Consider the following 25,298-nt stretch of genomic DNA (forward strand, 5'->3'; position numbering starts at 1 on the left):
AATACAAAGAGCAATTACAAAATTGGCACCAACACTCTCAAAACTATCATATGAAGAGAGACTAGCAAAATTTGAGCTACAGACAGAGCAAAGAAGAGAGGAGATTTGATAACCATTTATAGAATCATGAAAGGCATAGTAACTATTGATAGAGAGGATCTAATAAAATGGGATGATAGAAATACAAGAGTCGGAAAGAAAATCAAGAAAGACAGTTATAGAAGAGATCTGAAAAAGAACAGCTTTCCTCACAGAGTAATAGACATTTGGAACAAGTTAGGTGAGAAAGTGGTGTGTGCAAAAACAATACATGAATTTAAAAACAGTTTAGATAAAATGAGATATGAAGACAGGACACCACGAGTATAGCTCCCCTTCCCGTAAAATACAACTAGATAAATACAACTAGGTAAATACACGCACACACACATCTTTAGGCAAAGCCAGATGAAAATCTTGCCAATTGAATGGACAGGGGGAAGCAACGCTATTTCAGGGTCAGAGGCAAAAAATTGCTGGTTCCAACTTTGGAAGAGTCAGGAAGAAAATAATTATGGTTTTCGTCACGACACGAAGGCGGTGATGACGGCGACGAGAAGCGACGTCCCTAGATTTGCCTTTAACGGTAAAACCAGATGAAAATACTTGTTAATTGAATGAGCAGTGGGGAAGCAAACTATTCAAAGTCATAGAAGTAAAACATTGTTGATTCCAACTTTTGGAGTGTCGTGGTTAGGTTCGTAGAGGGAAAGTCCGGAGTGAGGGCCTTCTTCAAGTGTTGTAGTCGGAGAGCGAAGGGCAACTTGAAGCTTGGAGATGACTGCTGCTTGGAGAGGAGTGCTCCTGTTCGTAGAGGGAAGGTCCGGAGTGAGGGCTTTCTTCAAGTGTCGTAGTCGGAGAGCGAGGGGCAGCTTGAAGCTTGGAGAGGACTGCTGCTTGGAGGGGAGTGCTGAGGACGTTGTCCATAAACCGCTGGAACGTTTGGGCAGCATTACGCAGCCAAAACGACATCATTTTCCACTCTAAAAGGCAGACCGGAGTGACGATGTCTGTCTTCTGGATGTCCTCTGGTGCCAGAGGAATCTGGTGAAACGCCCTAATAAGGTCGATCTTGGAGAAGACTTGCTTCCCGGAGAGCTTGAAGTGGAAGTCTTGGGAGTGCGGGATGGGGTGGTGGAGGTGTCTTGGGGACCATGTGGAGTGGCGATGCCCACGCACTCTCCGATGGGCGGATGATGTCTTGGTCAAGGGGTTCTTAGAACTCTTGTTTGGCGGCGATCAGCTTCTATGGGGAGAGGCGTCGAGGCTTGCTGTAGACCGGCGGGCCAATTGTTTGAATGTGATGCACAATGTCGTGGGGGTGGGTAGTGGCGGCCTTGGATGGAGACGTCAGCTGGGGAAAATCTTGCAGGATGCGTGTGTATTCGCCAGCTGGCTGAAGGGAAGATACTTTAGGAGAAGTGGCGTTGATGGTAGTTCTTGGTATGCGTCTTGTTGCATGATACAAGCAGTTATCCTTGGCGTTGACTGCCGTTTTGTAGTATTGTAGGAAATCGTAGCCAAGGTTTGGTTGACGGACATCTGCGATAACAAAGATCCAAGGGAACTTCTGGAGGTCCAGGACGCTGTAGTGGCTACCGTACGTGGCGATGGATGTACCGTTGGCTGGAAGCAGGTCGTACGACGGAAGGCTTGTACCTTGGCTCGAATCTTCCGTCGGAAGCATGATGTTGATGGCTGAGCCTGTGTGCACCAGGAAGGATAGTCCAGTATGGCTATCACGCACTTAGAGGAGGATGTGAGCATGGTTAGAGGGGGTGGGAGTGCTTACCGACTCCCGCGTCTGGAGTTTCCCGACCAGCTACAAGGTTGTGTACACTTGAGCGCCTTGTTGCCGAAACGGGTATGGTACCAGCAGGGGCCTCTGTCCTGTCCCGAGACAATGCTTCGTGGTGTTTGATGGCGTTCCTTTTCGTCCAAAAACTGACTCTGCAATTTCTTCATGTCGGTGATTTCCTGCCGTAGCTGCTGCACACTTTCATACTTGGCATTGTACGATGAAAGAGTGGTTTTGCTCACTGCACTGTCTGAGGAACAGCTGGTTGGGGGGTTGTAACCGTGAATCCCACGATCACTAGCACCTGGGTTCTCACTGCACACTTCATTTATATTATTTATCGCATCATCACTGTACACGATGCTCCTCGCAGAGAGCGTGGCGTGTGTCGTAGCTTGTAAGGACCTATGGCGCTGGTACATCCTGTCTGCGATGGAGCAGTAGGCGTCGTCGTCCTTGTCGGGAGCTAGGGCTTCCAGATTTAACTGGAGGGCCTCCGGCATCTTGGCGAGGTGTAATAACCGGAGGAGTTCCTTGGGCAACTGCACTTTTGCCCGTGCGTTGAGAGTGGCAATTCTCCGGAAGAGTTGTGATGGTCGGTTGTCTCCGAGTTCGCTGTGCTGGATTTCCTTGTACAGCTCGTTATCGGGCCTGACGTAGTGTTTTTTCAAGGCAGTCTTGAGGGCTGCACACTTGTTTTCCTCCGGTGGTGAACTGACGACGTCACGGACGAGAGCAATGACGTCCGTCGGTAGTGCGGCGATATATGCTCCGAAGGCTTGCTGGTCCGGCACGTCGTTCTGGGTGGCTAAGTATACCTCGGCGTGAACTAGCCAGCTCTCATGTCATGAGAGAAACTGGGAAGTTTAACCTTTGAGCCTGCCATCTCCTGGTTGTCCTCACTCGGGGTCACCACTTTGTCGTGGTTAGGTTCGTAGATGGAAGATTCGGAGCGAGGGCCTTCTTCAAGTGTCGTCGTGTCGTAGTCAGAGAGCGAAGGGCAACTTGAAGCTTGGAGAAGACTGCTGCTTGGAGAGGAGTGCTCCTGCTCGTAGAGGGAAGGTCCGGAGTGAGGGCCTTCTTCAAGTGTCGTAGTCGGAGAGCGAGCGGTAGCTTGAAGCTTGGAGAGGACTGCTGCTTGGAGGGGAGTGCTGCTTGGAGATGAGTGCTGCTTGGAAAGGAATGCTGCTTGGAGATGTCGTGCCCGGGAGTGAAATGATCGTCTCGGCAAGATGCCATCCTTTTATAGGAGGCTGGCGGGTCCCCCAGGAGCTTTCCCGAGTTTATGATTGGCTGCTGGCTAGCTGGCTGAGACGTCTTTGCTAACTACGCTTGCCAACTACAGCGAATATATAGGCCTAGCTCGAGTTGTGTGACGGCCAGTCTGGTTTTGACCAGCGGCGCGTCACTACAAGAGTCAGGGAGGGAAAATAGTGGTCTTCGTCTCCAAAGTCGCTCATGATAGGAAACAAAAGATCAAAATTACTTCTAGGTCGTTTACATCACAATGCAGGTTTTTTTTTCCACAATGGCAGATTTTGAAGGTTTCACACCAAAAAAGGTCAGTAAACCCATTGAAAAACTTGATCAATATAGTGCTGGGAATGAATTCGAGGAAAAATATCTACCTTGGAGGTGAAATTTTATCAGAGTTGAAAATATTTAGATTTAATTTCCTCCTATAAGGCTAGATTACACGATCTGGAGCAAAAACTTGAACATGAAAAGGGAACAAACCAGAAACTAGAGACTGGAAATTTGAGGAGAAAATGAAATATTGATAAATGAAAAAAAAAATCTTCTGAACACCATGGAGGAAAAAGAGGATAGACCAACAATAAACAAGGAGACAGGGTAGCCCTTAAAGAGATTACAGAGCAACTAGGAAGATATAGCCTAGAAGGAATAGACAGGGTTGAAAAAAAGAGAATCTCCTTAAATATGTAATTGACAAATCCAGATGAGTCTTACTCTTTGTTGCTGCGAAGAATACAACACTTCATGGAAGTTACACCATGAACAAGAAATGAAAATTATTAGGGAAATTACTCAATAGCTCTAGGAAAGGACTTGGATGCAATATAGCAAATTGATAGCATGTATACTCGTAGGTTAGGTCAGTATAAGAGAAATGGACACGTCCAATGAAAATAAAGTTCAAGTCAAAAGCCATGGTAAATGAAGTAATCAGTAACTCTTGTAAGTTAACACGAGAAAGAAAGCTATCAAATATCTGGATTAAGAAAGATGCTAACAAAGAGCAATGTGCAATGAGGCAAAAGTTCTTAGAGGAATCCAAACCAATAATTATAGGCGGACAGAAGAACAAAAACAGCCGGGTTTTTTTTTTTTTTTTTTTTTTTTTTTTTTTTTTTTTTTTTTTTTTTTTTTTTTTTTTTTTTTTTTTTTCTTATCAATCAGAAGGAGAGGAAATTATTTCTAAAAATTGGGGAGGCAGAATTGCAAAGGAAACATCACAAAGAAACTTAGAGTAGCTCATTCTAATGTTGATGGTTTACTATTGGCTAGGTTGAAGATAAATGACTACTTAAGGATAAGTGAGCCTGATATTTTGTCTAATGAAGACAAAACTCTCTCTCAAAAAAAGTTTACCTACAGTTGGGAAACAATAGATACACCTCCTGTAGAAGAGACAGAGAAGATAAATTGGGTGAAGGAGTAACGTTTGTGGTGGAAGAAGCAAATCTGAGTGAAGGCAAGGCTGAACTTAAAAATAGTACTAAAGGGGAGAATAAAAAAGACTTGGAATGAAGCACTTGGAATGAAGCTGAATCAAGAAATGTTACTGGATACAGCTCTTTTCCTAAAGAAAAACATTGAACAAAGTAGGAACTTAGTCCTTACAGATTTTAATTGCAGTGAGGTCAACAGGGAGGAATGAGAAGCAAGAGCCATAGCAGGTTCCTGGGGAAATGTCCTGTTAAGTATAGCAATGGAGAACACAATGACCCAATGGGTAAAAGAAGTGACCCGGGTAAGAAGCGATGACATTCCCACGAGATTAGCTTTGTTACTAACCAAAATACCAGACATCATCAGTCTAAAGGATGAGGAAATAGAGCCAAGGAATGAATCACACAGGCAAGGGAGACTCAATTTTAGGAGAGCAATTACTCAGGGTTGAAAAAATTCTTTGAAGAAGCAAACTAGGAGTAATTCATGAATACCAAATGGGAAATATTTCATGACATTTAGAACTGGGGAATGAACAAACATGTACCAAAGATTTGGGGAAGAGGCAGAAACAGGACTGGTTTAGAAAAAAAAAAAAAGACAAGGACATGGCTTGGTGAAAATGGAAGAGGTGCAATAAAACACAAGAAATTTACAAACAAGCTAGAACTCACTATACAAGAATTTGCAGTGAGGAAGAAAGTAATTTTGAAAGAGGTGTAGTAGATAATTATGAAGATGAACCGAAACTGTTTTACAGGTTTATAAATGGTAAATTGAGATACGGAAGAAATCACCAAGTTAGTATTGGTGGTGAGGTCTTTGAAAAAGCCAATGCTCAGGCAGAAATAATGAATTAAAGTTCCCAATCAGTCTTCACAAAAGAGAGCATTCTTTGAGAGAAAAATGAGAGTACCAAAAAACCAGGTTTAAATGACATAAATTCTTTGAAGAAGCAAACTAGGAGAAATTCATGAATACCAAATGGGAAATATTTCATGACATTTAGAACTAGAGAATGAACAAACATGTGCCAAAGGTTTGGGGAAGGAAGAGGCAGAAACAGGACTGGTTTAACAACAACAACAACAACAACAACAACAACAACAACAAAAAGACAGAGACATGCTTGATGAAAATGGAAGGGAAGAAGCAATAAAACAAAAGAAATTTACAAACAAGCTAGAAATCACTATACAAGAATTTGGAGTGAGGAAGAAAGTAATTTTGAAAGAGGTGTAGTAGATAATTATGAAGATGAACCGAAACTGTTTTACAGGTTTATAAATGGTAAATTGAGATACGGAAGAAATCACCAAGTTAGTATTGGTGGTGAGGTCTTTGAAAAAGCCAAAGCTCAGGCAGAAATAATTAATTAAAGTTCCCAATCAGTCTTCACAAAAGAGAGCATTCTTTGAGAGAAAAATGAGAGTACCAAAAAACCAGGTTTAAATGACATAAATGTAGAAATGTGGAAAGTGCTTAATCTCTTGGGATCATTGGATATGACAAAAGCTTTAGAACCTGACAGGATCTCAAATTGGATATTTAAAGGATGTCAGGAACAACTAGTGGACAAGATTCACAGTCTTATTACGTGTTTAATGAAAGAAGGAATTGTTCCCCTTTGTTGGAAAAGGGCAAATATGGTGCCAATTCACAAAGGTGGAAATAAGAAGACGCCACCAAATTATATGCTGGTATCACTGATCAGCTCATTAGTGAAATTTTGTGAAAGGATTGTGAAAGATCGATGAACTAAATATCTTGAAAAGATGAACATTTTGGCACAGTCAGTTTGGCTTCACATCTGGAAACTCATCTGTGTCTAACCTTTTAAGGTTTTACTCGAGAGTGATTGATACAATGCAAGAAAGGGGTGGGTGGACTGTGTGTACCACAACATAGAAAAGGCATTTAATAAAGTGCCTCACAGTCTTTAAGAAGGCTTTAAGAGGTCATGGGAGCAAACTGAGAAAAACCACATGTCTAAAGGATGTGAAGAAATACATTTTTCCATATAGATGCATAAATACAGACGCTCCTCAACTTACGTTTTAGTTACGTTCCGAACGGCCGAACGTAACATGAAAATGAACGTAAGTTGTTACTTTATGTTCCAGTAATGTATGACCGTTCATACTGTACTATACATCCATAAATTCTATTACCGTATCTTATAAAACACCCCTAAATCATTAATTATAAACATAACATTGTAAAATAATAACATTAATTTCAAATAAATTAAATTCAAGCAATAGAAAGTGAGATGGTGGAGGAGGAGGAGGAGGCAAGGCACGTTCAGTCTGTCGTTTGTGCCATGTAAACAATGAACGCAGCGTCATGCTTAAGTATAGTTTGAACGTCTCATACTACGGAGAGCGCGCTAAACTAAAAAATTCACTTTTTTTTTTTTTTTTACAGTCAGTTCAAACGTAAAATTGAAAAAACGTAAAACTAATGAACGTAAGTAGAGGAGCGTCTGTATGTGGAATAGCTTAGGTGATGATTCAGATTATGCACATATAGATCAAACAATTCCCAAATGTAACTCCTCAGAACTGAGGAAGAGATTGCAGGAAAAGGATTTAATGCTAGAACATTAGAAGGTGCCAATATGCAAAACTGTAGTATGGAGGGGAAACTGTAATGTTTTTTTGGTATCATATATCAAACAGTAATTATGGTAGTTTGTAAAGATAAACTTGATTCTTGATCCATCTATATGGTGTTTTGTTTACTTTTGTCGTTCCAATATTTACGGTACATAGTCTCGTATTCTCATGGTATCAATGACAGTTATAAAATACATATATATAAGATGGTAACATTTATCAACCCCAATTCAATTTAATTCTAAGCCATCAAGACACTCGAGGAGGTATACATGCAGAAATTGAAACATGGTACAGCCAAGGACTCGAACCTGGGCTAGCATATGTCAATTGATAGTGACTTAACTGACTGCACCATCAAGAGAAATATAAATTGGGCACAAATTTTCTTATATATTTGTATGCTCGAGTTACATACACATACACAGAATTTTGTGTTCAACCCATCTCCACTATGATAGTACAACTAGTGAGTATACAACATGGGAAAGTATTTGTACAACACTAAATGGGTCCCAGTGAACAGATTTATATTTATCAACCACAATTCACTTTAATTCTAAGCCATCAACATCAAGACACTTGAGGAGGCATACATGCAGAAACTGAAATGTGGTACAGCCAAGGACTCGAACCTGGGCCAGCAAATGACAAGTGATAGTGACTTAACCGACTACCCCATCAAGAGATATATAAGTTGGAAGACTCTTTATCTAATTATATTTGCCAAATACCCTTTGTAGCATCTAATACAGAAAACACTTTGGCATCAGTAAGCCTTGTTGACACTTCTTCAATAGTAGGTAGGGGATAGTGTTGCCTCTTTAAAACCTTATTTAAGTCTCTAGGATCTAGACATATCCTTAATTTACTTCCTGTATCTACAATGACTATACTGTTAACCCAATCTGTTGGACCACTTTCTCTGATGATCACATCTTTCCTTTCCATATCATCTAATTCACATTTCAATCTATCTCTCAAGGCCACAGGCACTTTATATGGAGGATGAGCCACTGGTCTAACATTTGGATCCACCTCTAAATGCAATTCACCCTCTAAACATCCTAGTCCATCAAACACATCCTTGTATTTACCTAATACCTTGTCAGTGGTTACCTCCAATATGGTCTCTGATTTAGCCACATTCAAGAATTTTACAACTCCTAAAAGTTTACAAGTACCTCTACTTAAGAGTGGAACACAATTTATGTCAGTGATATAGAAAGTGAGCTGATATATTTTAGAGTTATGCAAGCATATTATTTGACATTTATCAAGAGGTTTAATTTTATCTCCAGTGAAAGCAACTAATATTTTTTGTGTGTGTTTCAGTTCAGGTTTTTCATTCAACCTATAAATCCTTTTGAGTAGAACACTCACTTCAGCTCCTGTATCCAACTGAAATTATACTAATTTAGCCTGAAGGAGAAGAGTAAGGTGACTCTCTTGATCTGGCTCCCCTGCTGTTGCCTTGAGCACCAATTTTCTTTTATTCACTACCTGTAAATTTTCTACTGTTTTCTCATAATACTCCTCCAAGTCTGCATCTGAGGACAAATCTTCTTTGTTAATTTGACATACATGCTTTTGCTTTACTAGATTAGTTGAAATGTTGTACTTAAAAAGTGTCCAATTCTACCACACTTTCGACAATTTTTGTTGTTAGCTGGGCAATTATTCCTTCCAAAAGCATGTTGATAACCACAAAATTTGCAAGATCATTGAGAAACATAACTTGGAGTTAAGGACTAGGATTCTTCTTTCTTCTTAGACTTCACACTATGGACACACAAGAAATGATGGAAAAAATCAAAGAGAACCTAGGTGAGGAAAGTATTCAAAAAATTAAGTGGAAGGAAAACATTAAAATTAAAGAAATTGCTTTCAAAGAAATAGTCAAGCAGCAAATGCAGTATAATGCAAAAGACACAATTATCCAAGTGATTGTAAAAAAGCTAATTGGGTTAGAGATACAGTAGATAGGAAAAAATGTATTGTGGTATATGGACTAAAAGAAAAGCAGGGATTGGCGAGGTACATGAGAGAAAAAGAAGAAAAAGAGACAGCAGTACAAATCCTAAATGAAATTCAGGGGGAAGAACGAGATACAGGCAAAGACCTGGACGAGACATATTCTAAGGATAGAAATCGACCTCTAAAGATAAAATTAAGGTCACAGATGGTAGAAGACATATTTGAAAAAGTAGGCAACTTGGCAAGGATTGAAAAGTACAATAAGATATGGATAAAAAGAGAAATGAATACTGAGGAATTAGAAAAAGAAAAGTCACTAAGAGAAGAAGAAAAGGAAAAAAACTCGATGAGAACGGAGACAGAAAGCAAGGAATTCCATTGGAGAGTAATTGACATGGGATTGAGAAAATGGGATATCAAAACGAAAAAACCAAAGACAGAAAAAATAATGAAGGAAGAAGAAAATTAAAAGTGGCCTATACTAACATTGATGGATTAATTTCAGGTCTGAACGAACTCAATGATTACTTGCTAGAAGAAAAACCAGACATAATGGGAATTGTAGAGACTAAACTAAGAGGTGAAATACCATCCATCAATATTGGACAAGGTCTATATAATTACTGGATAAAAAAAACAGGGACATGAAACAGGGAGGAGGAATCATGTTCTTGGCCAAGAAAGACTTAAACGTGACAAAAATTGCAGAGGGCAAAGATAATGTTGAACTGATCATGATAAAAGTCGAGGGCAAGAATATGAAAAGTAGAAAGTTTGTGGTGACCTATGTGCCCCCCAAAACGAATGCATGGAAAGAGAACGAACATATGAAAATGCTAGAAGATACAAGGAAATCACTAAATGAGATACTAATGGGCAGGGGTAATCTGGTAATTATGGGGGACTTCGATTGCAAAGAAATTTGTTGGGATAACATGACAGTATGAGGAGGAGACGACTTGTGGGGTAATGTACTGCTAGACATGGCCATGGAATACACAATGACCCAATGGGTCAGTGAAAACACCAGATACAGAAGCAATGAAGAGCAGTCGAAACTAGATTTAATTTTTACAACAGAACCTGAAATTGTGGACAAAATCCATTACAAGACACCAATTGGAAAGAGTGACCATATACTCACCGAAATTGTACTAAAGGAAGAAATAGACATGGGGAGAAATGAAAAGCATAGGAAAGGAAAGTTGATGTACAACAAAACGGACTTTGCAAAAATAAGATATTCTTCCGGAATGCAAACTGGGAAAAATTATATTTGGAAGAGACAAAAGTGGATGAGAAATGGAATATATTGATGGATAATTACAATGAAGGGGTAAACAGGCATGTACCAAGACAAAAGTGAGAGAGTACATTAAATGTTGGTTCAACAAAAGATGCAGTGAGGCAAAAGACAGAAGGGACAAAACTTGGAAAAGATGGAGAAAAGATATATAAAGAAAACTAGCAAATGGCAAATATAAACTATAGAAATGAGTATGTTAATGTGAGAAGAGAGGAGAAAAGGAACCATGAAAAGGATATTATAGATAAATGCAAAGATCAACCCAAACTATTCTATCGATATGTGAATAGTAAACTTAAAAACAAACAGGAAATGGTGAAACTACGCCAAGGAAATATAGAATACACAGAAGAATTAGAAATGGCCGACGTCATAAACAATCACTTTAAATCTGTCTTCATAAGAGAGAAAACACAAAATTGGGACGAAAATAATAACAAGCGATCTCCCCACATGAGTGAGTTTACAACACAAAAAGAAATATCAGAACACCTATCAAAACTTGAAGTCAGAAAATCACATGGCCTTGGTGGTATTGCAAACTGGATTCTAAAGGAATGCAAAGAAGAACTAATGGACAAAATACACAACATAATAAATAGCTCACTCAAAGAAGGAAAGATACCTAACGACTGGAAAAATGCTAACATTGTACCAATATATAAAGGAGGAAACAAGGAAGAACCCACCGACTATAGGCCAGTATCATTAACAAGCACTACAGCCAAAATTTGTGAGAAAATCATCAAGAATAGATGGGCAAAACATCTGGAAGACAACAACATAATGAACCCAAGACAATTTGGGTTCAGACAAGGAAGATCATGCACCACAAACTTAATATGCTTCTACTCAAGACTAATAGACATAGTGCAAGAAAGAAATGGATGGGCTGATTGTGGATTCCTAGACTTGCAAAAAACTTTTGACAAAGAGTGTATTTAGGGATGAAATGGGTGGGAGTGTTTTTGTGCCTTTCCCTTTTTGGCTACCTCCCTTGGAAGGGGGAAAAAGCCTTGGTATATGTATGTATGTACCACACAGAAAAAAAAATGGAACACATAGGAGGAATACAAGGGAACCTACAAAAATGGATGGAGGACTTCCTGATTGGTGGAAAGATGAGAGTAGTGCTCAGAGAAAAATATTCAGATTGGAAAGAGGTGATCAGTGGAGTACTGCAAGGATCTATATTGGCACCAATAATGTTTGCTATTCATGTGAATGACATGGACGAGGATGTGAATTGTTACATGAGCTTCTTTGCAGACAACGCCAAACTGTTAAGGAAAGTAGAAACTGATAAAGACTGTGAAGCACTGCAGGAAGACCTGAATAAGGTATGGAACTGGAGTCAGAAATGGGAAGTGGACTTTAATACTAAGAAGTGTAGCATAATGGAGTTTGGAAAAAGTAAAAACAGAATATCAGGAACATATACAATTGGAACCAAGGAGGTAAAGAAGGTAGGATCCGAAAAAGATTTGTGGGTAATTATCACAAACGACTTGTCCTATGATAAACAGGTTAACAAAATTGTCGGGAAGACTTACAACTTGCTAAGATCAATAAATGTGGCATTTGCATACTTGGACAAAGACATGATAAAAGAAAATATTGGTTACATTGATAAGGCCTAGACTAGAGTATGCGGCAACATTGTGGTCACCCAGTACCAAAAAGAATATAAAGAAAATAGAAAGAATCCACAGAGCAGCAACAAAAATGGCACCTGCACTTGCAAACCTATCATACGAGGAGAGATTGGCAAAACTGGAGTTACCGACGCTGGAGCAAAGAAAAGAGGTGAACTACTGACCATCTACAGAATCATGAAAGGCACAGAGATACTCGATAGAGAGGACTTACTAAACTGGGACAAGAGAAATTCAAGAGGACATGGAAAGAAAATTAAAAAACATAGCTACAGAAGAGAACTGAAGTAAAACAGTTTTCCACATAGAGTATTGGACACTTGGAACAAACTGGATAATGAAATAGCATGTGCGAAAACCATTCATGAGTTTAAAAGCAAACTAGACACTGCGAGATACAAAGGAGGGACACCACAAGCATAGCTCCCCTTGCCGCAAAACACAACTAGGTTAATATACAAATTGCTTATCCCAGCACCAAATTCTTTCATCTGCTCTTCATTTGCCTCATGCAATCTGCATTGTAGTAAAGTATCTTCTAGGGATATATCTCCTTTCCTGAGTAACTGTCTACGTAGCTAGTCATCCTTGATACCACATATGATCCTGTCCTTTATTATTTCATCCTTTAAAGCCCCAAAATCACAATCTATAGCTTTCTTTCTCAAACCAGTAACAAAACTATCAGTAGTCATACCCAGTTGCACTCAACTATTAAAAATGTACCTCTCATAGGTGACATTTTTCTTAGGCTCAAAATATTCCTGCAACTTCTTAATAAGTGTATTACAATTATTCTTATCTGCTTCCTCAAGGGGCAAAGTATTGTACATATCAAGTAACTCTACCACCACAGTTTGAAACAAGACAATTTGTACCTTATCTTGCTTCTCATGCTTCTCCGAACACAGGAGGTATATTTGAACTTCTTGAAGAAATCTTCTCCAGTTCTCTGCTGTATTACCCAAGACAGTGGTTCCAGAATCTTTCCTTGGATATGCATGTCCGATGACGCTGGCTAGTAGCAGCAGCTACAGTATCTAAGGCTGGTTTAGCAATTGTTTCACAACACTTTCTCCAAATTATGAGCAGATGTGCCTGGCATACCCCACACCTGACACCATGTAATGTTCTTTTGGTATCATATATCAAACAGTAATTATAATAATGGGTAAAAAGATATTTGATTATTGATCCAGCCACATGCTGTCTTGTTTACTTCTGTCATTCCAATGTTTACAGTACACAGTCTCATATTCTCATTGTGTCAATGACAGAGTTATAAAATACACACACACACACACACACACACACACACACACACACACACACACACACACACACACACTTCAGCGAATGGACGGCTTGGATGACGTTCTGAAGAAAAATGAAGTCTGTGGATCCCAACGCAAAGAGAAGTGCCTAGTGTTTTTACAGGGTGGGGGGGAAATTGCTCGTGGAGTAGTGGGAAAGTAGGGAAAGAGGAAAAGGGGAGGGATTACTGAGGGAAATGGAAGGAAATGAGGAGGGAGTAGACTTGGCCCAGCCAGACAAGCGAAAGGGAGGAGAGTGAACATAAAAGTATGTTAGAGGACACAAAGATAGCATTAACTAAAATAATGGAAGACGGAGGAAGAATAGTTATGATGGGCGACTTTAATTGCAAAGAAATCTGCTGGGAAGAAATGACAGTAAAGAGTGGTGATGACTCATGGGGAAATGCTCTACTTGAGATGATTACTGACCATTCAATGACACGATGGATACAAGAGAACACTAGGTATAGAAATGAAGAAGAACCATCGAGACTAGACTTAATAATTACATCTGAACCTAGAATAGTGGACAAAATTGAATATAAAACACCAATAGGTAAAAGTGACCACATATTGATTGAACTGGAACTTAATGAAGAAAAATATATGAAAAGAAATGAACAATATAGAAAAGGAAGAATGATGTATGAAAAAACAAACTTTGATCAAATAAGAGAATTCTTTCAACAAGAAAACTGGGAAGAAATATACAAGGAAGAAACATCAGTGGAAGAGAAATGGAATATTTTGACAAAAATTTACAAAAAAGGAGTGGAAAAGTATGTCCCAAGACAAAAACAAGAAAAAGAATATGTAAAATGCTGGTACAACAAAAGTTGTAGGGAGTTAAAAGACAAAAGAGACAAAGCCTGGACCAGATGGAAAAAAGACAGAAGACCTGAAAAATGGAAAATATATACCTGTTATAGCAATGAATATGTACAAAAGTGCAGAGAGAAAAAAAGAAAATATGAAAAAGATGTTATAGAAAAGTGTAAAGATCAACCAAAACTATTCTACGGATTTGTAAACAATAAACTGAAAAACAAACAAGACTTGGAGAAATTAAGACGAGGAGTTGAATACACTGAGAAAATGGAAATGGCAGAAATTATGAATAAACATTTTAAATCAGTGTTTACAAGGGAAAATATACAACCTGAAGAGATTGAGTGGAAAGAGAAAGTCCCCCCTATGGAAGAAATAGAAGTAACAAAGAATGAAATATTGACACACTTGGGTAATTTTGATGTCAGAAAATCGCATGGGCCAGATGAAATAGCAAACTGGATTCTGAAAAAATGCAGGAATGAACTGGCAGACAAAATACATAGCATAATAAGCAGTTCCTTAAAAGAAGGAAAAGTTCCAGAAGATTGGTAAAAGCAAATATAGTACCTATATATAAAGGAGGAAATAAAGAAGAACCTACCAACTATAGACCAGTCTCTCTAACAAGTACAATAGCAAAAATTTTTGAAAGAATTATCAAAAGTAGATGGGTAAAATACTTGGAAAAAAACAACGTACTAAATCCAAGGCAATTTGGATTCAGACAAGGACGATCATGCGTCACCAATTTAATATGTTTCTATTCAAGGCTAATAGATATAATACAAGAAAGAGATGGATGGGCTGATTGTGCATTTCTAGACCTAAAGAAAGCTTTTGACAAAGTACCACATAAGAAGTTGCTTAAGAAATTAGAATATGAAGGAGGAATACAAGGTAAATTGCTAAATTGGATGGAAGACTTTTTGCAAGAAAGAAAAATGAGAGTAGTGATAAGAGACCAGCACTCAAAATGGAATGAAGTAATAAGCGGTGTCCCGCAGGGAACAGTTCTGGCCCCAATAATGTTTGCTATATATATTAATGATATGGATGAAGGAATTGAAAGCTATATGAGCTTCTTTGCAGATGATGCAAAACTACTGAAAAGAGTGAAAACTGAAGAAGATTGTGAATCACTACAGAGAGATCTAAATAAAGTACAAGAATGGAGTAGGAAGTGGGAGATGGAGTTCAATACAAAAAAGTGTAGTATAATGGAATTTGGAAAAAGCAAAAACAGAATAACAGGAGCATATAATTTGAGAGAAGAAGGAATAAAAAAAGTAGAAAATGAGAAGGACCTGGGAGTCATTGTTATGAATAATATGTCACCTGAGAAACATATAAATAAGATTTTTGGAGAAACTTATAATTTAATAAGAACAATCAAAGTGGCATTTACATACCTGGATGAAGAAATGGTGAGGAAAATCCTAATCACCCTGATAAGACCAAGATTGGAATATGCAGCAATGATATGGTCACCAAGTACAAAAAAATGTATAAAAAAACTTGAAAGAATACAAAGAGCAATTACAAAATTGGCACCAACACTCTCAAAACTATCATATGAAGAGAGACTACAAAAACTTAAACTACAGACACTAGAGCAAAGAAGAGAGAGAGGAGATTTGATAGCTATTTACAGAATCATGAAAGGCATAGAAATTACTGATAGAGAGAATCTGATAAAATGGGATGACAGAAATACAAGAGGACACGGAAAGAAAATAAAAAAAGACAGCTATAGAAGAGATTTGAAAAAGAACAGCTTTCCTCATAGAGTAATAGACAGTTGGAACAAGTTAGATGAGAAAGTGGTGTGTGCAAAAACAATACATGAATTTAAAAATAGTTTAGATAAAATGAGATATGAAGACGGTACCCCACGAGCATAGCTCCCCTTCCCGTAAAATACAACTAGGTAAATACAACTAGGTAAATACACACACACACACTCACACACACTTCAACGAATGGACGGCTTAGAAGACGTTCTGAAGAAAATTGAAGTTTTGTGGATCCCAACGCAAAGAGAAGTGCCTATTGTATTTACAGGGTGGGGGGAAATTGCTCGTGGAGTAGTAGGAAAGTAGGGAAAGAGGAATAGGGGAGGGATTAATGAGGGAAATGGAAGGAAATGAGGAGGGAGTAGACTTGGCCCAGGCAGACAGGCGAAAGGTAAACAAAAGGCCCCCCGACGACGATGAAATGTCTAATAAAAATGTAAAGATTAGAAGTATAGATAAGAGCAATACAGTAGAAAGTGATGAGAATATTTTCCAGGGATTTAAAGAGGGTGGGGGGGAAGAGAAGACTAGAAGAGAAGGTCGATAAGATGATCGAGGACTTGGAGCGTAGGTTCGGTCATGTTAACAATATTATACGGAGAGTTGAAAATTTGGAAGAACTAGAGAGGGCGAACAAAAACTTAACTAAGGAAATTGAAGAATTAAAAAAACAGTTAAAAGAAGTAAAAGAAGAGAATAAAGTCTTAAAGGAGAATAATAAGGAGAACAAGGAGGGTTGGAAAAAAATTCAAGAAAATAGCAAAGTTGCATTCACTGACATAATCAGACAGCAAATGAATGAACAAACTGAAAACTCAGTTATTAAAGTGATGAGACAGAAGGAGAATATAGTAAGAGACTTAGCAGACAAAAAGAAATGTATAATTATATTAGGAATGGAAGAGAAACATAACCCAGATAGAAACACAAGAATCAAAGAGGAAAATGAAAAAGTAAGAAATTTACTAGAATTCGTTCAGGAAGATGAACCAGAAATAATGAAACAAATCGAAGAGAAATTCAGGCTCGGGAAATATAGTACAGACAAGACCAGACCAATCAAGATTAAATTCAGGTCACAAACTACGGCTGAGAATATCTTATCCAAAAGAGGGAAACTAGCAACAAGTGAACAATATAGAAAGGTATGGATAAAAAGGGAAATGAATAAAGAGGAAAGATAGGAAGAAAAACAGAAAAGACTTGAAGCAAAGGAAAAAAACGAGATAAGAACGGAGTCAGAAAAAGAGAGATTCTATTGGAGAGTAGTGAATATGTAACTAAAGAAAGTCGACATACAAGAGAAAAACAAAAGGGAAACAGAGAACACAATGGAAGTGGCAGAAAACTAAGAGTTACACTCTTACACAAATATAGATGGACTAATAACAGGATTGAATGAGCTGAATGATTATTTGAAAGAAAAAGAACCAGACATAATGGGAATTGTAGAAACAAAATTAAAAGGTCCACTACCACCCAACAGTGTAGGACATGATGCATATAATTATTGGATTAGAAACAGAGTGAAAAAGGAAGGGGGTGGAGTTATGTTCCTGACTAAGAAGGATATAAACGTGAAATGTGTCACATATGGAAAGAATACAGTAGAGATGATAATGATGGAAGTAGAAGACAGAGATAAGAGCAGAAAGTTTGTGATAAATTATGTGCCCCCAAAAACAGCCTCATGGGAAGAGAGTGAACATAAAAGTATGTTAGAGGACACAAAGATAACATTAAACAAGATAATGGAAGAGGGAGGAAAAATAGTTATGATGGGCGACTTTAATTGCAAAGAAATCTGCTGGGAAGAAATGACAGTAAAGGGTGGAGACGGCTCATAGGGAAACGCTCTACTTGAGATGGTTACTGACCATACAATGACACAATGGATACAGGAGAACACTAGGTATAGAAATGAAGAAGAACCATCGAGACTAGACCTAGTAATTACATCCGAACCTAGAATAGTGGACAAGATTGAATATAAAACACCAATAAGTAAAAGTGACCACATATTGATTGAACTGGAACTTAATGAAGAAAAATATATGAAAAGAAATGAACAATATAGAAAAGGAAGAATGATGATTGAAAAAACAAACTTTGATAAAATAAGAGAATTCTTTCAACAGTAGAAGAGAAATGGAATATTTTGACAAAAATTTACAAAAAAGGAGTGGAAAAGTATGTCCCAAGACAAAAACAAGAAAAAGAATATGTAAAATGCTGGTACAACAAAAGCTGTAGGGAGTTAAAAGACAAAAGAGACAAAGCCTGGACCAGATGGAAAAAAGACAGAAGACCTGAAAAATGGAAAATATATACCTGTTATAGCAATGAATATGTACAAATGTGCAGAGAGGAAAAGAGAAAATATGAAAAAGATATCATAGAAAAGTGTAAAGATCAACCAAAACTATTCTACAGATTTGTAAACAATAAACTGAAAAACAAACAAGACTTGGAGAAATTAAGAGAGGAGGGAGTTGAATACACTGAGGAAATGGAAATGGCGGAAATTATGAACAAACATTTTAAATCAGTGTTTACAAGGGAGAACATACAACCTGAAGAGAACGAATGGAAAGAGAAAGTCCCCCCTATGGAAGAAATAGAAGTAACAAAGAATGAAATATTAACACACTTGAGTAATCTTGATGTCAGAAAATCGCATGGACCAGATGAAATAGCAAACTGGATACTGAAGGAATGCAGGAATGAACTGGCAGACAAAATACATAGCATAATAAATAGTTCCTTGAAAGAAGGAGAAGTTCCAGAAGATTGGAAAAAAGCAAATATAGTACCTATATATAAAGGAGGAAATAAAGAAGAACCTACCAACTATAGACCAATCTCTCTAACAAGTACAATAGCAAAAACTTGTGAAAAAATTATCAAAAGTAGATGGGTAAAGTGTTTAGAAAAAAACAATGTACTAAATCCAAGGCAATTTGGATTCAGACAAGGACGATCATGCGTCACCAATTTAATATGTTTCTATTCAAGGCTAATAGATATAATACAAGAAAGAGATGGATGGGCGGACTGTGCATTTTTAGATCTAAAGAAAGCTTTTGACAAAGTACCACATAAGAAGTTGATTAAGAAATTAGAAACTGAAGGAGGAATACAGGGCAAACTACTAAATTGGATAGAGGACTTTTTGCAAGAAAGAAAAATGAGAGTAGTGATAAGAAACCAGCACTCAAAATGGGATGAAGTAATAAGCGGTGTTCCGCAGGGAACAGTTCTGGCCCCAATAATGTTTGCTATATATATTAATGATATGGATGAAGGAATAGAAAGCTATATGAGCTTCTTTGCAGATGATGCAAAACTACTGAAAAGAGTGAAAACTGAAGAAGATTGTGAATCACTACAGAGAGATCTAAATATAGTACAGGAATGGAGTAGGAAGTGGGAGATGGAGTTCAATACAAAAAAGTGTAGTATAATGGAATTTGGAAAAAGCAAAAACAGAATAACAGGAGCATATAAATTGGGAGAAGAAGGAATAAAAAAAGTAGAAAATGAGAAGGACCTGGGAGTCATTGTTATGAATAATATGTCACCTGAGAAACATATAAATAAGATTTTTGGAGAAACTTATAATCTAATAAGAACAATCAAAGTTGCATTTACATACCTGGATGAAGAAATGGTGAAGAAAATCCTAATCACCCTGATAAGACCAAGATTGGAATATGCAGCAAACGATATGGTCACCAAGTACAAAAAAATGTATAAAAAAAACTTGAAAGAATACAAAGAGCAATTACAAAATTGGCACCAACACTCTTAAAACTATCATATGAAGAGAGACTAGAAAAACTTGAACTACAGACACTAGAGCAAAGAAGAGAGAGAGGAGATTTGATAGCTATTTACAGAATCATGAAAGGCATAGAAATTACTGACAGAGAGAATCTGATAAAATGGGATGACAGAAATACTAGAGGACACGGAAAGAAAATAAAAAAAGACAGCTATAGAAGAGATTTGAAAAAGAACAGCTTTCCTCACAGAGTAATAGACAGTTGGAACAAGTTAGATGAGAAAGTGGTGTGTGCAAAAACAATACATGAATTTAAAAATAGTTTAGATAAAATGAGATATGAAGACGGGACATCACGAGCATAGCTCCCCTTCCCGTAAAATACAACTAGGTAAATACAACTACGTAAATACACACAGTAAATACACACACTTCAATGAACGGACGGCTTAGAGGACGTTCTGAAGAAAAAGTGAAATTTCGTGGATCCCAAAGCAAAGGAAGTACCTATTGTTTTTACAGGGTGGGGGGGAAATTGCTCGTGGTGTAGGGAAAGTAAGGAAAAAGGAGAAGGGGAGGGATTACTGAGGGAAATGGAAGGAAATGAGGAAGGTGAGGACTTGGCCCAGGCAGGCAGACGAAATCTAAACAAACGAGGGCCGGACCATTTTAGCGATGATGAAATGTCTAACAAAAATGTAAAGATTAGAAGTATAGATAAGAGCAATACAGTAGAAGATGATGAGAATATTTTCCAGGGATTTAAAGAGGGTGGGGGGACACAAACCCCCTCCCCCCCCGATTAACAAGACTAGAAGAGAAACTCTATAAGATGATCGAGCACTGGGAATATAAGTTCGGTCACGTTAACAACATTGTGCAGAGAGTTGAAAATTTGGAAGAACTAGAGAGGGCGAACAAAAACTTAACTAAGGAAATTGAAGAATTAAAAAAACAGTTAAAAGAAGTAAAAGAAGAGAATAAAGTCTTAAAGGAGAATAATAAGGAGAACAAGGAGGGTTGGAAAAAAATCCAAGAAAATAGCAAAGATGCATTCACTGACATAATCAGACAGCAAATGAATGAACAAACTGAAGACTCAGTTATTAAAGTGATGAGACAGGAGGAGAATATAGTAAGAGACTTAGCAGACAAAAAGAAATGTATAATTATATTAGGAATGGAAGAGAAACATAACCCAGATAGAAACACAAGAATCAAAGAGGAAAATGAAAAAGTAAGAAATTTACTAGAATTCGTTCAGGAAGATGAACCAGAAATAATGAAACAAATCGAAGAGAAATTCAGGCTCGGGAAATATAGTACAGACAAGACCAGACCAATTAAGATTAAATTCAGGTCACAAACTACGGCTGAGAATATCTTATCCAAAACAGGGAAACTAGCAACAAATGAACAATATAAAAAGGTATGGATAAAAAGGGAAATGAATAAAGAGGAAAGATAGGAAGAAAAACAGAAAAGACTTGAAGCTAAGGAAAAAAACGAGAGAAGAACGGAGTCAGAAAAAGAGAGATTCTATTGGAGAGTAGTGAATATGAAACTAAAGAAAGTTAACATACAAGAGAAAAACAAAAGGGAAACAGAGAAACCAATGGAAGTGGCAGAAAACTAAGAGTGTCTTACACAAATATAGATGGATTAATAACAGGATTGAATGAGCTGAATGATTATTTGAAGGAAAAAGAACCAGACATAATGGGAATTGTAGAAACAAAATTAAAAGGTCCACTACCACCCAACAGTGTAGGACATGATGCATATAATTATTGGATTAGAAACAGAGTGAAAAAGGAAGGGGGGTGGAGTTAAATTCCTGACTAAGAAGGATATAAACGTGAAATGTGTCACATATGGAAAGAATACAGTAGAGATGATAATGATGGAAGTAGAAGACAGAGATAAGAGCAGAAAGTTTGTGATAAATTATGTGCCCCCAAAAACAGCCTCATGGGAAGAGAGTGAACATAAAAGTATGTTAGAGGACACAAAGATAACATTAAACAAGATAATGGAAGAGGGAGGAAGAATAGTTATGATGGGCGACTTTAATTGCAAAGAAATCTGCTGGGAAGAGATGACAGTAAAGGGTGGAGACGGCTCATAGGGAAACGCTCTACTTGAGATGGTTACTGACCATACAATGACACAATGGATACAGGAGAACACTAGGTATAGAAATGAAGAAGAACCATCGAGACTAGACCTAATAATTAAATCTGAACCTAGAATAGTGGACAAAATTGAATATAAAACACCAATAAGTAAAAGTGACCACATATTGATTGAACTGGAACTTAATGAAGAAAAATATATGAAAAGAAATGAACAATATAGAAAAGGAAGAATGATGTATGAAAAAACAAACTTTGATAAAATAAGAGAATTCTTTCAAAAGGAAAACTGGGAAGAAATATACAAAGAAGAAACAACAGTAGAAGAGAAATGGAATATTTTGACAAAAATTTACAAAAAAGGAGTGGAAAAGTATGTCCCAAGACAAAAACAAGAAAAAGAATATGTAAAATGCTGGTACAACAAAAGCTGTAGGGAGTTAAAAGACAAAAGAGACAAAGCCTGGACCAGATGGAAAAAAGACAGAAGACCTGAAAAATGGAAAATATATACCTGTTATAGCAATGAATATGTACAAATGTGCAGAGAGGAAAAGAGAAAATATGAAAAAGATATCATAGAAAAGTGTAAAGATCAACCAAAACTATTCTATAGATTTGTAAACAATAAACTGAAAAACAAACAAGACTTGGAGAAATTAAGAGAGGAGGGAGTTGAATACACTGAGGAAATGGAAATGGCGGAAATTATGAACAAACATTTTAAATCAGTGTTTACAAGGGAGAACATACAACCTGAAGAGAACGAATGGAAAGAGAAAGTCCCCCCCTATGGAAGAAATAGAAGTAACAAAGTATGAAATATTAAGACACTTGAGTAATCTTGATGTCAGAAAATCGCATGGACCAGATGAAATAGCAAACTGGATACTGAAAGAATGCAGGAATGAACTGGCAGACAAAATACATAGCATACTAAACAGTTCCTTGAAAGAAGGAAAAGTTCCAGAAGATTGGAAAAAAGCAAATATAGTACCTATATATAAAGGAGGAAATAAAGAAAAACCTACCAACTATAGACCAGTCTCTCTAACAAGTACAATAGCAAAAATTTGTGAAAGAATTATCAAAAGTAGATGGGTAAAATATTTAGAAAAAAAACAAAGTGTTAAATCCAAGGCAATTTGGATTCAGACAAGGACGATCATGCGTCACCAATTTAATATGTTTCTATTCAAGGCTAATAGATATAATACAAGAAAGAGATGGATGGGCGGACTGTGCATTTCTAGACCTAAAGAAAGCTTTTGACAAAGTACCACATAAGAAGTTGATTAAGAAATTAGAAACTGAAGGAGGAATACAGGGCAAAATACTAAATTGGATGGAAGACTTTTTGCAAGAAAGAAAAATGAGAGTAGTGATAAGAAACCAGCACTCAAAATGGGATGAAGTAATAAGCGGTGTTCCGCAGGGAACAGTTCTGGCCCCAATAATGTTTGCTATATATATTAATGATATGGATGAAGGAATTGAAAGCTATATGAGCTTCTTTGCAGATGATGCAAAACTACTGAAAAGAGTGAAAACTGAAGAAGATTGTGAATCACTACAGAGAGATCTAAATATAGTACAGGAATGGAGTAGGAAGTGGGAGATGGAGTTCAATACAAAGAAGTGTAGTATAATGGAATTTGGAAAAAGCAAAAACAGAATAACAGGAGCATATAAATTGGGAGAAGAAGGAATAAAAAAAGTAGAAAATGAGAAGGACCTGGGAGTCATTGTTATGAATAATATGTCACCTGAGAAACATATAAATAAGATTTTTGGAGAAACTTATAATCTAATAAGAACAATCAAAGTGGCATTTACATACCTGGATGAAGAAATGGTGAAGAAAATCCTAATCACCCTGATAAGACCAAGATTGGAATATGCAGCAACGATATGGTCACCAAGTACAAAAAAATGTATAAGAAAACTTGAAAGAATACAAAGAGCAATTACAAAATTGGCACCAACACTCTCAAAACTATCATATGAAGAGAGACTACAAAAACTTGAACTACAGACACTAGAGCAAAGAAGAGAGAGAGGAGATTTGATAGCTATTTACAGAATCATGAAAGGCATAGAAATTACTGATAGAGAGAATCTGATAAAATGGGATGACAGAAATACAAGAGGACACGGAAAGAAAATAAAAAAAGACAGCTATAGAAGAGATTTGAAAAAGAACAGCTTTCCTCACAGAGTAATAGACAGTTGGAACAAGTTAGATGAGAAAGTGGTGTGTGCAAAAACAATACATGAATTTAAAAATAGTTTAGATAAAATGAGATATGAAGACGGGACCCCACGAGCATAGTTCCCCTTCCCGTAAAATACAACTAGGTAAATACAACTAGGTAAATACAGTAAATACACACACTTCAATGAACGGACGGCTTAGAGGACGTTCTGAAGAAAAAGTGAAATTTCGTGGATCCCAAAGCAAAGGAAGTACCTATTGTATTTACAGGGTGGGGGGGAAATTGCTTGTGGTGTAGGGAAAGTAAGGAAAAAGGAGAAGGGGAGGGATTACTGAGGGAAATGGAAGGAAATGAGGAAGGTGAGGACTTGGCCCAGGCAGGAAGACGCCATCTAAACAAACAAGGTCCGGACCAATTTAGCGATGACGAAATGTCTAACAAAAATGTAAAGATTAGAAGTATAGATAAGAGCAATACAGTATAAGATGATGAGAATATTTTCCAGGGATTTAAAGAGGGTGGGGGGGGGGACACAAACACCCCCCCCCCCCCCCCCCGATTAACAAGACTAGAAGAGAAGCTCGATAAGATGATCGAGCACCGGGAATTTAGGTTCGGTCACGTTAACAACATTGCGCAGAGGGTTGAAAAATTGGAAGACCTAGAGAAGGCGAACAAAAACTTAACTAAGGAAATTGAAGAATTAAAAAACAGTTAAAAGAAGTAATAGAAGAGAATAAAGTCTTAAAGGAGAATAATAAGGAGAACAAGGAGGGTTGGAAAAAAAATCCAAGAAAATAGCAAAGTTGCATTTACTGACATAATCAAACAGCAAATGAATGAACAAACTGAAGACTCAGTTATTAAAGTGATGAGACAGAAGGAGAATTTAGTAAGAGACTTAGCAGATAGAAAGAAATGTATAATTATATTAGGAATGGAAGAGAAACATATCCCAGATAGAAACACAAGAATCAAAGAGGAAAATGAAAAAGTAAGAAATTTACTAGAATTCGTTCAGGAAGATGAGCCAGAAATAATGAAACAAATCGAAGAGAAATTCAGGCTCGGGAAATATAGTACAGACAAGACCAGACCAATTAAGATTAAATTCAGGTCACAAACTACGGCTGAGA

General features: G+C 37.3%; 1 protein-coding gene across 1 annotated transcript; it reads right to left on the reverse strand.

Annotated features, from left to right (window-relative positions):
- Window positions 1-1,285: 1,285 nt before the first annotated feature.
- Window positions 1,286-1,726, reverse strand: LOC143040873 (uncharacterized). The gene has a single exon (XM_076212315.1). The coding sequence runs from the start codon at window positions 1,724-1,726 to the stop codon at window positions 1,286-1,288; it is 441 nt and encodes a 146-aa protein (XP_076068430.1).
- Window positions 1,727-25,298: the final 23,572 nt, after the last annotated feature.

The sequence above is a fragment of the Oratosquilla oratoria genome, chromosome 29 (genome assembly GCF_046742065.1).
Source record: "Oratosquilla oratoria isolate Oo_2021 chromosome 29, ASM4674206v1, whole genome shotgun sequence".
In the NCBI taxonomy this organism is placed as follows: domain Eukaryota; kingdom Metazoa; phylum Arthropoda; class Malacostraca; order Stomatopoda; family Squillidae; genus Oratosquilla; species Oratosquilla oratoria.

What these genes read in the sequence shown, in the direction of transcription:
- LOC143040873 (XM_076212315.1), bottom strand. Translation starts at nt 1,726, where the DNA reads ATGCTTCCGACGGAAGATTCGAGCCAAGGTACAAGCCTTCCGTCGTAC.